The following is a 14,909-nucleotide window of genomic DNA, read 5'->3' as shown; positions in this document are numbered from 1 at the left end:
GACTGGCTGCGGGTCTCCTCTCCAGACCCTAACCTATTGCCTCCTGGTTGGCATTACGGGCCATATACCATATATAGACCATGTCATATGATGGTCTAAATCTCGAAAGCTAAGATCTCAATTCTGACATTTTGATAATTGTTCCAATACAACTAAAGTAAAAATGAAGCCTCACAATTTGTTCAGATTTGTGTTTGAGCTTCCAGTGCTAATTTCTTTAGAAAGTTAAAATAAATAGTGCAGTGTGGTACATAATATATTTTACAATACAATACAAGGCACTGTACTAGAAACTTGACAGACTCCAATATATATTTTCCATGAATCGCTCTCATCCGCCATGCGACAGATCGGTTAGAGCTATAGATTCTGTTGGAGCAGAGAATCTGTAAAATCACCTATCGTTTGCTCTATGCAGCTTTTCTGTAGACTCATATGGATTTATGGTTACAGACTAGCATCCTGTGCTGTTTAGTCCTGCTGTCATACTGACATCCGTCTGTCCTCTGCTACTTACTAACTACTAAATATAAGTTATAACAGGAATTAGAGGCAGAAAATATGACCGAAGGATCAGACTGCAAAAATCTCTCCAAAAATAAAACCTGTGAAGATGAACTTCAGCCAATGTTTACATTGTGCAATTGTTCCAGAGGGCCTGTTATTAGGTCAAAAGTAGACAGTTTTGCACTGAATTTATGCCTGCTGCCGCTGTATTTTTTAATTTTTTTTAAATTCGCCATATGGCTCCAGAGATATGGGCCTTTATATTTAGCGCTGCTTTTCAAAGTCTTTATTATTGGGGTGTTGCTCACAGGATCCTCTGGGGCGTGGCTTTAGGCTGCTCGGCATTATTATCCTGTAATAGTATGAATTTTCTGACAGGTTCCCTTTAATATTCCACATGGTGTACAGGGAGGAAGGGAGTTTCTCTGTTCCTACACTTTTAATACATTTCCACCACTCTCTTAAAGGGAATCTGTCACCTCATTTTTGACCTATCAGCTGCCGGCACCGCCATCAGGGGCTTATGTATAGCATTCTTTAATGCTGTAGATAAGTCCCCAATGTAACCTGAAAGAGAAGAAAAACACGTTAGATTATACTCACCCGGGGGAGGGGCGGTCCGGGTCCAGTGGGTGTCGCGGTCCCGTCCGGCGCCTCCCATCTTCATACAATGATGTCCTCCTCCTTACTTCTGCCGCGGCTCCTGCGCAGGCGTACTATATCTGCCCTGTTGAGGGCAGAGTAAAGTACTGCAGTGCGCAGGCGCCGGGAAAGGTCAGAGAGGTCCCGCGCCTGCGCACTGCAGTAGTCTGAATGCTGTAGATAATCCCCTGATGGCTGTGGCTGCAGCTTATATATGAAAATGGGTGACAGATTCCCTTTAAATACCTAATAGGCAGGAAAGACATCACCTCCACAGGATTGCTGATAAACACCTGATCACTGTGACAAGCACTAGGCCAGAAGTCTGTAGACACTTGTTCCTCCTCCACAACCTAGTGAGAAGTTCAGAGAAGTGGTCACACGTTCCCAAGTGGAGCAGCCTCCGTCACGGGCAGCTATACCATCGGTGCAACCTATGCCGTCACACAGGGGCCCAAGAGGTAAGGGGGCCACTGCTACCTCCAAAGCAAGAGGAATTGTACATTATGATGAGCTATTAGACTGCAAAGCCCTTATACTGTTCTTGCACAGGGGCTGTCCTCCGTCTGTGTCCGCTACTGGTCTACGGGACTGACAAAAACAACCTGCGGCCTCATTCAGACATCGCTATTTTTCAGCTGTGTTTGGTACCTGAGTCTGTTTTTACCATTAGTGATTGTAAAGCTTCTTCTACCATCACGATAAAAATGGCCAGCACGTGTAGTGCACACGGATGTCACTTGTGTGCGGGCTGTGCTCTTCACGCGTAGTGCACACGGATGTCACTTGTGTGCGGGCTGTGCTCTTCACGCGTAGTGCACACGGATGTCACTTGTGTGCGGGCTGTGCTCTTCACGCGTAGTGCACACGGATGTCACTTGTGTGCGGGCTGTGCTCTTCACGCGTAGTGCACACGGATGTCACTTGTGTGCGGGCTGTGCTCTTCACGTGTAGTGCACACGGATGTCACTTGTGTGCGGGCTGTGCTCTTCACGTGTTGTGCACACGGATGTCACTTGTGTGCGGGCTGTGCTCTTCACGTGTAGTGCACACGGATGTCACATGTGTGCGGGCTGTGCTCTTCACGTGTTGTGCACACGGATGTCACTTGTGTGCGGGCTGTGCTCTTCACGCGTAGTGCACACGGATGTCACTTGTGTGCGGGCTGTGCTCTTCACGCGTAGTGCACACGGATGTCACTTGTGTGCGGGCTGTGCTGTTCACGTGTAGTGCACACGGATGTCACATGTGTGCGGGCTGTGCTCTTCACGTGTAGTGCACACGGATGTCACTTGTGTGCGGGCTGTGCTCTTCACGTGTTGTGCACACGGATGTCACTTGTGTGCGGGCTGTGCTCTTCACGTGTAGTGCACACGGATGTCACATGTGTGCGGGCTGTGCTCTTCACGTGTTGTGCACACGGATGTCACTTGTGTGCGGGCTGTGCTCTTCACGTGTAGTGCACACGGATGTCACTTGTGTGCGGGCTGTGCTCTTCACGTGTAGTGCACACGGATGTCACTTGTGTGCGGGCTGTGCTCTTCACGTGTAGTGCACACGGATGTCACTTGTGTGCGGGCTGTGCTCTTCACGTGTAGTGCACACGGATGTCACTTGTGTGCGGGCTGTGCTCTTCACGTGTAGTGCACACGGATGACACTTGTGTGCGGGCTGTGCTCTTCACGTGTAGTGCACACGGATGTCACTTGTGTGCGGGCTGTGCTCTTCACGTGTAGTGCACACGGATGTCACTTGTGTGCGGGCTGTGCTCTTCACGTGTAGTGCACACGGATGTCACTTGTGTGCGGGCTGTGCTCTTCACGTGTAGTGCACACGGATGTCACTTGTGTGCGGGCTGTGCTCTTCACGTGTAGTGCACACGGATGTCACTTGTGTGCGGGCTGTGCTCTTCACGTGTAGTGCACACGGATGACACTTGTGTGCGGGCTGTGCTCTTCACGTGTAGTGCACACGGATGACACTTGTGTGCGGGCTGTGCTCTTCACGTGTAGTGCACACGGATGTCACTTGTGTGCGGGCTGTGCTCTTCACGTGTAGTGCACACGGATGTCACTTGTGTGCGGGCTGTGCTCTTCACGTGTAGTGCACACGGATGTCACTTGTGTGCGGGCTGTGCTCTTCACGTGTAGTGCACACGGATGACACTTGTGTGCGGGCTGTGCTCTTCACGTGTAGTGCACACGGATGTCACTTGTGTGCGGGCTGTGCTCTTCACGTGTAGTGCACACGGATGTCACATGTGTGCGGGCTGTGCTCTTCACGTGTAGTGCACACGGATGTCACTTGTGTGCGGGCTGTGCTCTTCACGTGTAGTGCACACGGATGTCACTTGTGTGCGGGCTGTGCTCTTCACGTGTAGTGCACACGGATGTCACTTGTGTGCGGGCTGTGCTCTTCACGTGTAGTGCACACGGATGTCACTTGTGTGCGGGCTGTGCTCTTCACGTGTAGTGCACACGGATGTCACTTGTGTGCGGGCTGTGCTCTTCACGTGTAGTGCACACGGATGTCACTTGTGTGCGGGCTGTGCTCTTCACGTGTAGTGCACACGGATGTCACTTGTGTGCAGGCTGTGCTCTTCACGTGTAGTGCACACGGATGTCACTTGTGTGCGGGCTGTGCTCTTCACGTGTAGTGCACACGGATGTCACTTGTGTGCGGGCTGTGCTCTTCACGTGTAGTGCACACGGATGTCACTTGTGTGCGGGCTGTGCTCTTCACATACAGCGATACTTGGAAGGGTGAGTCGGACCAATGGCCTGGAAAAACCAATGGTCATTTGTACAACTCTATAGGCTCTAATGGTCTGCACACGGATCTAGAGCACAGCCACACGGATGCCACATACGTACACACGGGTGGCACACGGATCCCACCAGTACGGGAATCACCAGGACGTGTGAAGGAGGCCTAACCCCTCCATGCTCCACTCCTGACCGCTGCTCCTCAGGGCATTAGGTGGCAGTGCACTTCGCCACAAACTGACCATCAGGTGGCGACATACTAAGTACACGACATAACTGGTCATTGGAGCTTTATTTCTCACAAGTGAAAACTAATATTTACATGCTGAAAAGTAATGACATGCTGTGTAAGCTTATGGCGCCCCGCATCCCGAGCAGCGAGGAGCTGTCACTCTCACTGAGCTGCTGTCCTGGGGGACGGGAGAGCACACTAGTCAGGAGGGGGAGGTGTGCGCACATTCCGAGCAGACACTGCACACAGCCTGTGAGCACACAAGTCTCACTGAGCCGCCGGGACAACACTTCGCCTGCTGCCTCCCCCTGCTCTAACTCTGTGGAGCGGTCCAGGCGCCCGAGCAGGAGTTCGTGTCAGTCTCCGCTGGCGGCCGGGCACACGCAGGAGCCACCATGGTACAGCGGCCACAGGGGGGCACAGTGAGGTCTGCAGTGCCTCCCCCAGAGCTGCCACCTCGGGAATGCTACTAGTGAGGAGCAGAGGCACTGACACGTCCTGAAGCATCGCTGGCTGCACCACAATGGACGGGGACCAGGCAGAAGCCAGCAGTCCGGAGCCTCAGGCTGAGGGCATCGTGTCTGACTCCTTCTCCGACCTCTGGACAGAGGTGATGGGAATGCTGGTGAGTGGGGGAGGGGCTGGGAGAGGGACCCCCAGGAGGTTGCCATCCCAGGACATACTAATCGATAGGAGTAGATTGTGGAGCAGCTGATTGACTGGTTCTTCCTGCTCTACCTGCTTGATCATGGGCCCAGAGTAGTATCCATCCACCTGACCATGGGCACAGAGTAGTATCCATCCATCTGATTATGGGCACAGAGTAGTATCCATCCATCTGATTATGGGCACAGAGTAGTATCCATCCACCTGATTATGGGCACAGAGTAGTATCCATCCATCTGATTATGGGCACAGAGTAGTATCCATCCACCTGATTATGGGCACAGAGTAGTATCCATCCATCTGATTATGGGCACAGAATAGTATCCATCCACCTGATTATGGGCACAGAGTAGTATCCATCCATCTGATTATGGGCACTGAGTAGAATCCATGCACCTGATCATGGGCACAGAGTAGTATCCATCCACCTGATTATGGGCACAGAGTAGTATCCATCCACCTGATTATGGGCACAGAGTAGTATCCATGCACCTGATCATGGGCACAGAGTAGTATCCATCCACCTGATTATGGGCACAGAGTAGTATCCATCCACCTGATTATGGGCACTGAGTAGTATCCATCCACCTGATTATGGGCACAGAGTAGTATCCATCCACCTGACCATGGGCACAGAGTAGTATCCATCCACCTGATTATGGGCACTGAGTAGAATCCATGCACCTGATCATGGGCACAGAGTAGTATCCATCCACCTGATTATGGGCACAGAGTAGTATCCATCCACCTGATTATGGGCACTGAGTAGTATCCATCCACCTGATTATGGGCACAGAGTAGTATCCATCCACCTGACCATGGGCACAGAGTAGTATCCATCCACCTGATTATGGGCACTGAGTAGAATCCATGCACCTGATCATGGGCACAGAGTAGTATCCATCCACCTGATTATGGGCACAGAGTAGTATCCATCCACCTGATTATGGGCACTGAGTAGTATCCATCCACCTGATTATGGGCACAGAGTAGTATCCATCCATCTGATCATGGGCACAGAGTGGTATCCATCCACCTGATCATGGGCACAGAGCAGTATTCATCCACCTGATCACGGGCAATGAGTGGTATCCATCCACCTGATCATGGGCACAGAGTAGTATCCATCCACCTGATGATGGGAACAGAGTAGTATCCATCTACCTGATAAGGGGCACAGAGTAATATTCATCCTTCTGATCATGGGCACAGAGTAGTATCCATCTTCCTGATCTGGGGCACAGAGTAGTATCCATCCACCTGATCATGGGCACAGAATAATATCCATCCACCTGATCATGGGCCCAGATTAGTACCTGTCTTCCTGATCATGGGCACAATGTAGTATCCACTCACCTAATCATGGGCACAGAGTAGTATCCATCCACCTGATCATGGGCACAGAGTAGTACCCATCCACCTGATCATGGGCACAGAGTAGTATCCATCCACCTGATCATGGGAACAGAGTAGTATCCATCTACCTGATCAGGGGCACAGAGTAATATTCATCCTTCTGATCATGGGCACAGAGTAGTATCCATCCATCTGATCGTGGGCACAGAGTAGTATCCATCCACCTGATCGTGGGCACAGAGTAGTATATATCCACCTGATCATGGGCACAGAGTAGTATATCTATCCGATCATGGGCACAATGTAGTATCCATCCACCTAATCATGGGCACAGAGTAGTATCCATCCACCTGATCATGGGCCCAGAGTAGTACCCATCCACCTGATCATGGGCCCAGAGTAGTATCCATCCACCTGATCATGGGAACAGAGTAGTATCCATCTACCTGATCATGGGCACAGAGTAATATTCATCCTTCTGATCATGGGCACAGAGTAGTATCCATCCATCTGATCATGGGCACAGAGTAGTATCCATCCACCTGATCATGGGCACAGAGTAGTATCCATCTACCTGATCATGGGCACAGAGTAGTATCCATCCACCTGATCATGGGCACAGAGTAGTATATATATCCACCTGATCATGGGCACAGAGTAGTATATATCCACCTGATCATGGGCACAGAGTAGTATCTATCTATCTGATCATGGGCACAGATTAGTATCCATCTTCCTGATCATGGGCACAATGTAGTATCCATCCACCTAATCATGGGCACAGAGTAGTATCCATCCACCTGATCATGGGCACAGAGTAGTATCCATCCACCTGATCATGGGCACAGAGTAATATCCATCCACCTGATCATGGGCACAGAGTAGTATCAATCCACCTGATCATGGGCACAAAGTAGTATCCATCCACCTGATCGTGGGCACAGAGTAGTATCCATCCACCTGGTCGTGGGCACAGAGTAGTATCCATCCACTTGATTATGGGCACAGAGTAGTATCCATCCACTTGATTATGGGCACAGAGTAGTATCCATCCACCTGATGATGGGCACAGAGTAGTATCCATCCACCTGATGATGGGCACAGAGTAGTATCCATCTACCTGATCAGGAACACAGTAGTATCCTTCCACCTGATCATGACCACAGAGTAGTATCCATCCACCTGATCATGGGCACAGAGTAGTATCCATCCACCTGATCATGGGCACAGAGTGGTATGTTATGTGTGCTCGCTCTGCCTACCTGATCAGGGGCTCTGCGTGGTATGTGATGTGTTCTTTGCTCTGCCTACCTTTTTCGTGGCTCAGAGTGATACCCATCTACCTAATTAGGGGCACAGAGTGTGATATTATGTGTGCCCTGCTTTACCTGTCCTCTGTGGCACAGAGTGGTGTGTTATGCTGTGCCAGGGTTTTGTGCCATGATCTCTCAGTGCTTCACCCCGATATTGGTGAATATACTGATAGTTTTGGGATTGCTTATCAGGTCTGCAGTCACATTGTTCTTTGCTGTGTGCTCTGGATGCACCATCTCATTCTATGGGCCATGCGGTGCAGGTTATTCCAGTGCTTATCTGTAGAATAATTTGATGCACGATTCAGCACCCTATACATAACACGTGGCGCTGATATATGGTTCCTACCTTGCCTATCTGGGGTCAGTGTAAATAATCTGTTACCTTCTGGGGCATTTATTAGTAAACTTTCCCCACTAAATGCTCTACTAGCAGGGACAGCTGAAGAAGTATCCGCATCTTCCAAGGCCGGCTATAGTGTGTAGAGGGTGACCAGCTTAGGTCTCATCCCTGTGTGATCTGTACACTGGGAGCCATTGGGGGTCAGCGAGCAGATGTCGGAGGGAATGTCTCTGGCTCTTCTCACACTGGTGTGACTGAGTATGAATAGTGAGGAGTGCTGCCTGCGCTTATATGGCCATACCTGTCATCTGCATATAGGATGGTCTCCAGAGTGTAAAACTCTTCACCCGGTATCCCTGTGGCTTATTGAGAGGAAGTGCCAGCAATGTATTTTATACATCAATACTGGGGTGTCTGTCACTTATTGCCACGCATCTTCTCATTGGTTTCACATACTCCTTGTACATCTTGGGATGTACTTATACACTCTTTTCCACTTTCCCAGTCTGACAGTCTCCCAGTGCATGAAAAGCTGTGCTAGCAATAGAATTAGCATAGCATGAGACAGTGGCCGGCATTGTTGTAAATGGCCTGTATGTGTCGCAGAGGAGAAGGTCCTCTGCACTGTAAGCCTGAAATATTGCTCTGGGACCTGTAGTTCCAAGAGCCTTGTTTTTGTTTATAAAGGGGGGCTTACAGGGTTAGCCGGAGAGCTGGACGGGACTGGCTAACCACATACACCTCCCACCTATGGGGGTGGTTTTCAGCTACATAATGTGACTGTGGTTTGGTCACATGATCTGTGTTGTAAGGCCCTGAAATAGGATGGTCTCTGTGTTGGAAGGTCCTGCGAGTGGACCGGATTCCTGAATAGCACAGGGTGAGACCATTTACACAGAGCCTGTGACAGCTAACTGTGGTGGGGAAGCTACCGTCCTTCTGAGGGTCTGGACTGTCGGGTTTGGCCTGTGGAACAAATCATCGTCCAGGACAGTGATCCCAGTTAGGCAGCTTCCCTAGAAACCTATGACTGACAAGGAGTCAGCGTGTGGAGTGGAGAGCCTGGAAAGTAACCAAGAGTATGGGGGGACTGTGTGCACTGACGAGGGTCAGTTAGTGAACTATGCGGTCACCCACGGTAACTGGACGAAGTGAGGTCCAGCGTATTTAGAGACTGCAATCTAATGTTGTGTGTCATGAAGTAAAACTGTGAAAGAGACATTGGCACGGCGTGCGGTCGTCCACGGTAACTGGACAAAGAAGTCTGGCATGTTTTGTGACCGACTTAAAGCCGTGTACTATGAAGTGCTATGGACAATGTGTCTGTGATGTGTAACATGGCCTACAGTGGTTTATGCTGAGCCTAAATATACCGCATGGACTGTTTAAGCGAGAGAACGTTCCTGGGTGCCTTCATCCTGCTGCCAAGCGAGTGTCCCCCAACACATTCAGTAAGCGCTGTCTTACAATAAATATAAACCTTTTAGACCTGGTCCACAAGTGCCAGATATGCGTATTGTAAATCCGACACCTAATTGCTTTGAGATCCAAGATCAATGGTCAGATCTCTGCCATGGGAGCGCAGCAGATCCACATGAGGACTAGCAGCACCAGAAGTTTTTCAGTGGAGCTAATCCTTGGTTTTCACATGTGGAAATAGCTCGCTGCCAATTTCTGCAGCAAATCTTTCAATCCACAGCACAGCTTATAATCCGGGTGCAGAGACCATGTTCATATGCATGGGATTTGTATGTCATCAGATTTGATGTGGATTTCGGCATGGAACCTGCATGGACTTTTGTTGAAACCGACATGTGTGAATGGGACATAGATTTGTATTTTCTGTTTATCCAGACAGTTTAGTGATACATGATTGTTTTCCCATTCTGCTACTGTCAGGGTACACCAATCCTTTATGACTGACCCCTGTTGACTGAGCGATTCTGCGCTTATGAGTAGGAGCAATGAAGCCACATATATTGGTTGCTATATGCCCCATACAGTTGTGGCCAAAAGTATTGACACCCCTGCAATTATGTCAGATAATTTGGCTTTAGGACAATTCTTTTTGTGTTTTTTCATTTAAGACAAATTAAAAGAAGATAATAATACCAAAGAATTTGTGTTTGCAATCATTTTCAAGAAGAAACTGAGTATTATCTGACAGAATTGCAGGGGTGTCAATACTTTTGGCCACAACTGTATATGCCTTTGTCAGTTCTATTCCCAAACAGCGCATCTGTGAATCTTTGGAAATTGTCACATTATTATAGCGATGTGCTATTTGTGGTCTGGCCTAGATGAATAGCAGAGAGCTTCAGATCAGCTAAAGGCTCCTGTAAATTTAGTGATTATTATATTATAATTTGCATTACTTGATCAATGTTCAGTGTAAGACCGAATTCACACATCCAAGCTTCCAAGTGCCAACAGCGATGCATGACTGGCCACGGGTCCCCTGACATATACGTGAGGCTATCAAGTCCTGAAACCCACTGCCAATCTGTGCATACATAACTGTTAAGGTACTGTTACACTAAGCGACGCTCCAGCGATCCTGACAACGATGCGACCTGGTAAGGATCGCTGGTGTGTCGCTACATGATCGCTACATGGCCGTCAAACAGGCAGACATACCAACGACGCAGCAACGATCCAGCGATCCGTATAATGACCTTGGCGGTCATTGGGACCTTGTCACACAGCAGCTATTCTGACGACTCCAGCCTGCGTCCATGATTTCTGAGTCGCTAACAAGGTCGCTCGTCGGTGTCAAACACAGCGATGCATGCTGGCCAGCGGGACACCAGCGATCAAAAAATGGCCCAGGACATTCAAGCACGATCAGCGACATCGCAGCGGGGGCCTGGTTGCTGCTACGTATCACACCTAGCGAGATCGCTGCCGAGGTCGCTGTTGCGTCACAAAATCGGTGACGCTTCAGCGATCTCGCTAGCGATCTCGCTATGAGAGACGGGGCCTTAAGGCTCACTAGGTGAGATGGATCCACTAAGCTTAAGGTCCCGGTAGGCACATGGGCCGCGGGCATTGGTGCAGCAGCTAGGTGTGGGACACGGAAACTACAGACAGGTGGAAGGTCCAGGAGACCGCAGACAATTAGGCAGAATAGGTCGAGGAAACCGCAGGCTGGCAGGTGGAGTCCTGGAAGCCACAAACAGCAGACAGGTGGAGAACTTCAGGAAACAATAGGAAGGCAGGCAAAATGCAGGAAACCGCAGGTGAGCGGAGGAAGTCAGGAAACCGCAAGAACTAAGGCAGGTGAAGTGCAGGAAACCCCATGTAGGCAGAAGTTGTTAGGAAACCGCAGGCATTCCATGTGCAGAAGAAAGTTTGTAGCAAACCAAGGTCCAAGCAATACCGAAGTCTTAATGTAATACCAATACATGAGGATGTGTCTCAAAGAGCTTTATATAGGCCTGGGCAGATGATCACATGGGAGCACTCATGGCTATTTGCAAAGACCAATGTGGAGCACTATAGAGTATAATGGACCGGGGTGAGGGAAACAAAGCACGGATCTGGGACAGGTACGTAACAAGAGCGCGAAACACAGATGAGTGAAACCAGCCTAAAAGCATAAAACATTTGGCCACAAGTGGTCATTTATTGCTTACTACAACCATGTCAAAGGCACCAGAGATAGACCATCTTTTATTTATTCCATCAGACTAATAAAAGGCAAAAATAGTAACAAAACAATGTAGCAATGTTTCGGCCATGTGGCCTTTATCAAGTAAGACAGATATAAGAAGCAATCGATACAGACAAGCAGATGTGGCAGCTACTGACGGTCACAGTGTGTGACCATATTGTTTAAATAGCTGCCACATGTGTTTTTATCTAATGCTTTTTATTCTTGTTTCACTTGATTAATATCATATGGACAAAATGTTGCTACATTGTTTTGCTACTGTTTTCATTTTAATCTGATGGAATGAATAAATAAATAAACTTTTTCTTTATCTCTGTTGCCTTAGACATGCTTCCATTCTTTGGCTGGGTGGAAGGTCGTGTCGAGTTTGTGCGGTGTTCTTGTGGTGCATGAGACTTCTCTGAAATACTCGTGATTACAACTGGATGTTCATGAAATTGTCACCAGTTTTATACCTTATAAACCCTGTCAATCACCTAATAAAGCATTTCAATGGGTTCCTAGGGGCAGCAGATGAGGAGAAGCTGCTAGGGATCCGCTTCTGCAACTAATTTCCCACGAATATTCGTCTCGGCAGGCTGTTATCCTATATTTTTACTGTGAGATGCTGCAGTTTTCAGAGATTTTTTTTCAGAATTAAACATACGTGGTTGAAGTGTCTGATACATGCTGCCCATGGATCTGACAGCGTGTATCAGTTGTTCGGTTCTCTAGAACAGGGTTCCCCAACTCCAGTCCTCAAGGCCCACCAACAGGTCATGTTTTCAGGGTTTCCCTTGTATTGTACAGGTGATGCAATTATCACCTTGGAAATACTAAGGAAATCCTGAAAACATGACCTGTTGGTGGGCCTTGAGGACCGGAGTTGGGGAACCCTGCTCTAGAAGCTATGGAAATGTAAATGATCACCACCACATGGTGACCACACTATCAAATTTTCCTTTAAAACAGTGTGTTCCATTTTTCTTTTCTTTTGTAGCATATGGCAGTGTAAGAAGCAACACTGTTAATTAGTGGAACCCTTAAAAAAAGGGGTATTGAGTCATGTCTTTAGCTAAATTCCAAAAGGACGGTTTGAGGAAAGGACAGGTTTCTTATTCACTGCCGTCTTTGGTGAGACTTCTGCCTGTTTACGGACTCCCTAGTTGTAGAAGGGCACAGCCCTGGGACATAGATGGCTGCTGTAATCATTAAAAATACTTTAAGCATATGCATGTTAAGTAGAACAAATTATTTTGGTAACGAGCTGTGTTCTGCTCTTCTACCATTCCCAGTGCTGAGAAAGCAGTCTCCAGACAATTTGGGCATCATTCTTGCTAAAGTGAAGGGTCTTGACTCTTGTAAATAAAGCTATTTTCTGAAATGCTTTTAAAAGGTTGTGCAACTGAAACTAAAAAGTTCCCGTTAAACTCTTTCAAAGTCAACAATACGACCCCATCAGTCTTCTGTCATACTCTAGTGTTAGGGTACCGTTACACGTAGCGATGCACCAACGATTCCGACAACGATACGATCTGGCTAAGATCGTTTGTGCATCGCTAGTAAGCAGTCATACAGGCCGATCTTCATAACGACGCATCAGCGATCAGTGATGTCACTAACTACCTCGGCGATCGTTGGTACCGTGTCACACACTGTCTATAATTGCGATTCAGACTTTGAATAGGCGTCCTTCAGCGCTATCTATATGAGTTCGGAGTCGCCAACGAGGTCGCTCGTCGTTGATAAGGGACGTCAAACACAGCGATGTATGCTGGTCAGCGTGACGCCAGCGATCAAAAAATGATCCTGAACGTTCGCGCAGATCAGCGACATAGCAGCAGGGAGCCGGTCGTTTCCGCGTGTCACACTTAGCGAGATCGCTAGCGATGTCGCTGTTGCGTCACAAAATCGTTGTCGCTTCAGCGATATCGCTAGCGATCTCGCCGTGTGTAATGGGGGCTTAACTCACATGGAGCAAAAGCCTCACAATACAAGCTATCAAAGTATCATGGTGTAGTATAAGGTAGTGCTGGAAGTTCTTTTCTAGTGATGAGTAATAGGATTCCACTTATTTATTTTAAATGGGTCATCCAGCCCTGATAATGTACATGCTATTAGGATTCGGCTCCTCTTCCAGTCATCTGTGACCTCAAGGGTGATTTGTATGCTTGTGGTCAGATGCCAGCTAGATTGTCATTTGCTTCCACAGACGAACGCATGCAAACGCATGTCCATACGTACACCATGTTAAAGATAGGTACGCATGACGCATGCAGATGGATGCGGACGAAACGCTGCGGACACAACCGCAAATGTGAAACCGGCCTAAAAGAAGGCAAAATCTTCCCTATGTATGGGAAAGTTAGGTGAGATAACTGTATAGCCGAATTACAGCTATACAATATAATGTGCATGGGGCTTTAAAGGGGTTGAACCCCATTCAGACAATCTTCTGCTATGAGTTGTCAAATAAAATAACAAACCCCGCTCAACTCACTTTACCTGTGACCACCGGTGAGTTTCCGCCACTACTCCTGATGTCTGTCACAGGCTGCGGCACTGACGTCACTCCAACAACAGTGCTCAGTGTCTCGCTGATTGACTGCAGTGCTGTCAATGTGACACCAGTGACGAAATCTATGCCAGACACTGGGAGCAGTGGCAGAAACTTACTGATGGAAATGGGAAAATGGAGTACAGTGGGGTTTGTTATGTTTTAACAAACTAGCCCTGATGCAGAACATTGCCTGAAAGAGGACTAAAAGTGGTCTGTGTCTACTGCACATGGGGTATTCCATCTTTGCAATTTATGGGGTCCTGATTTGCACCAACAGGAATAGAGAGTTGGCTATGTGTTGATGGCTCTTTCCATTCATTTCTATGGGAGTTCAGAATATTGTGTGGCCAACAGTTCATTTTCATTCTTAGGACACTGGCTGGTCTTGGTAGTGGGACCTGCATTAGACATTTATGGCATATCTGAGGGACAACCTCTTTAAGTGAATGCATATGCAGATTTCAATCCATTTGGTGGCATAAGGCATAAGGCATAAGGCAGAGTCAAGGGTCAGGCGGCATCACCGTATTGTACAGATAGAATTTCTCCTGCAGCCATTTCAGATTTGTAGACTAACATTTGTCACGTAACGAGGAGAATAAATTCCCCAAATTCTACATATGCAGCAGTTTATCTCATATCTGGTGAAAACATCAGAGTTAGCGAAACGTGTATGTAGAATGCATACTTGTGCCGGATTCTCTGAAGAAAGTTGTGGTCCACTGAAAGCCAACAAAAGGTCATATAGAGAGCCTCAGTCTGTCCTATTCATAGAGTACAGCACCATTCTACCATTGGCCTCGTAGACAGATACGCTCATTCAGAGGAGATAAAAACAAGCTGGAGATGTGTCTTCTGAGATTCCCGACAGTG

General features: G+C 48.1%; 1 protein-coding gene across 4 annotated transcripts in view; it reads left to right on the top strand.

Annotated features, from left to right (window-relative positions):
- Nucleotides 1–4,317: 4,317 nt before the first annotated feature.
- SASH1 (SAM and SH3 domain containing 1) overlaps nt 4,318–14,909 on the top strand; it is a 222,841-nt gene continuing 212,249 nt past the window's right edge. The window contains exon 1 of one of the 4 annotated variants that reach the window (XM_073575658.1): nt 4,318–4,771. In XM_073575658.1, the coding sequence (XP_073431759.1) occupies nt 4,670–4,771 (102 nt within the window). In that variant the 5' untranslated portion in view covers nt 4,318–4,669. The remainder of the gene's footprint in view (nt 4,772–14,909) is intronic. The other 3 variants (XM_073575657.1, XM_073575662.1, XM_073575660.1) reach the window with 3 other exon arrangements.

Source organism: Dendrobates tinctorius, unplaced genomic scaffold (assembly GCF_039654945.1).
Source record: "Dendrobates tinctorius isolate UK_male_01 unplaced genomic scaffold, ASM3965494v1 ptg000046l, whole genome shotgun sequence".
Lineage (NCBI taxonomy): Eukaryota > Metazoa > Chordata > Amphibia > Anura > Dendrobatidae > Dendrobates > Dendrobates tinctorius.
The sequence above is the reverse complement of the archived record's forward strand: the minus strand, read 5'-3'. Positions and strand labels throughout refer to the sequence as shown.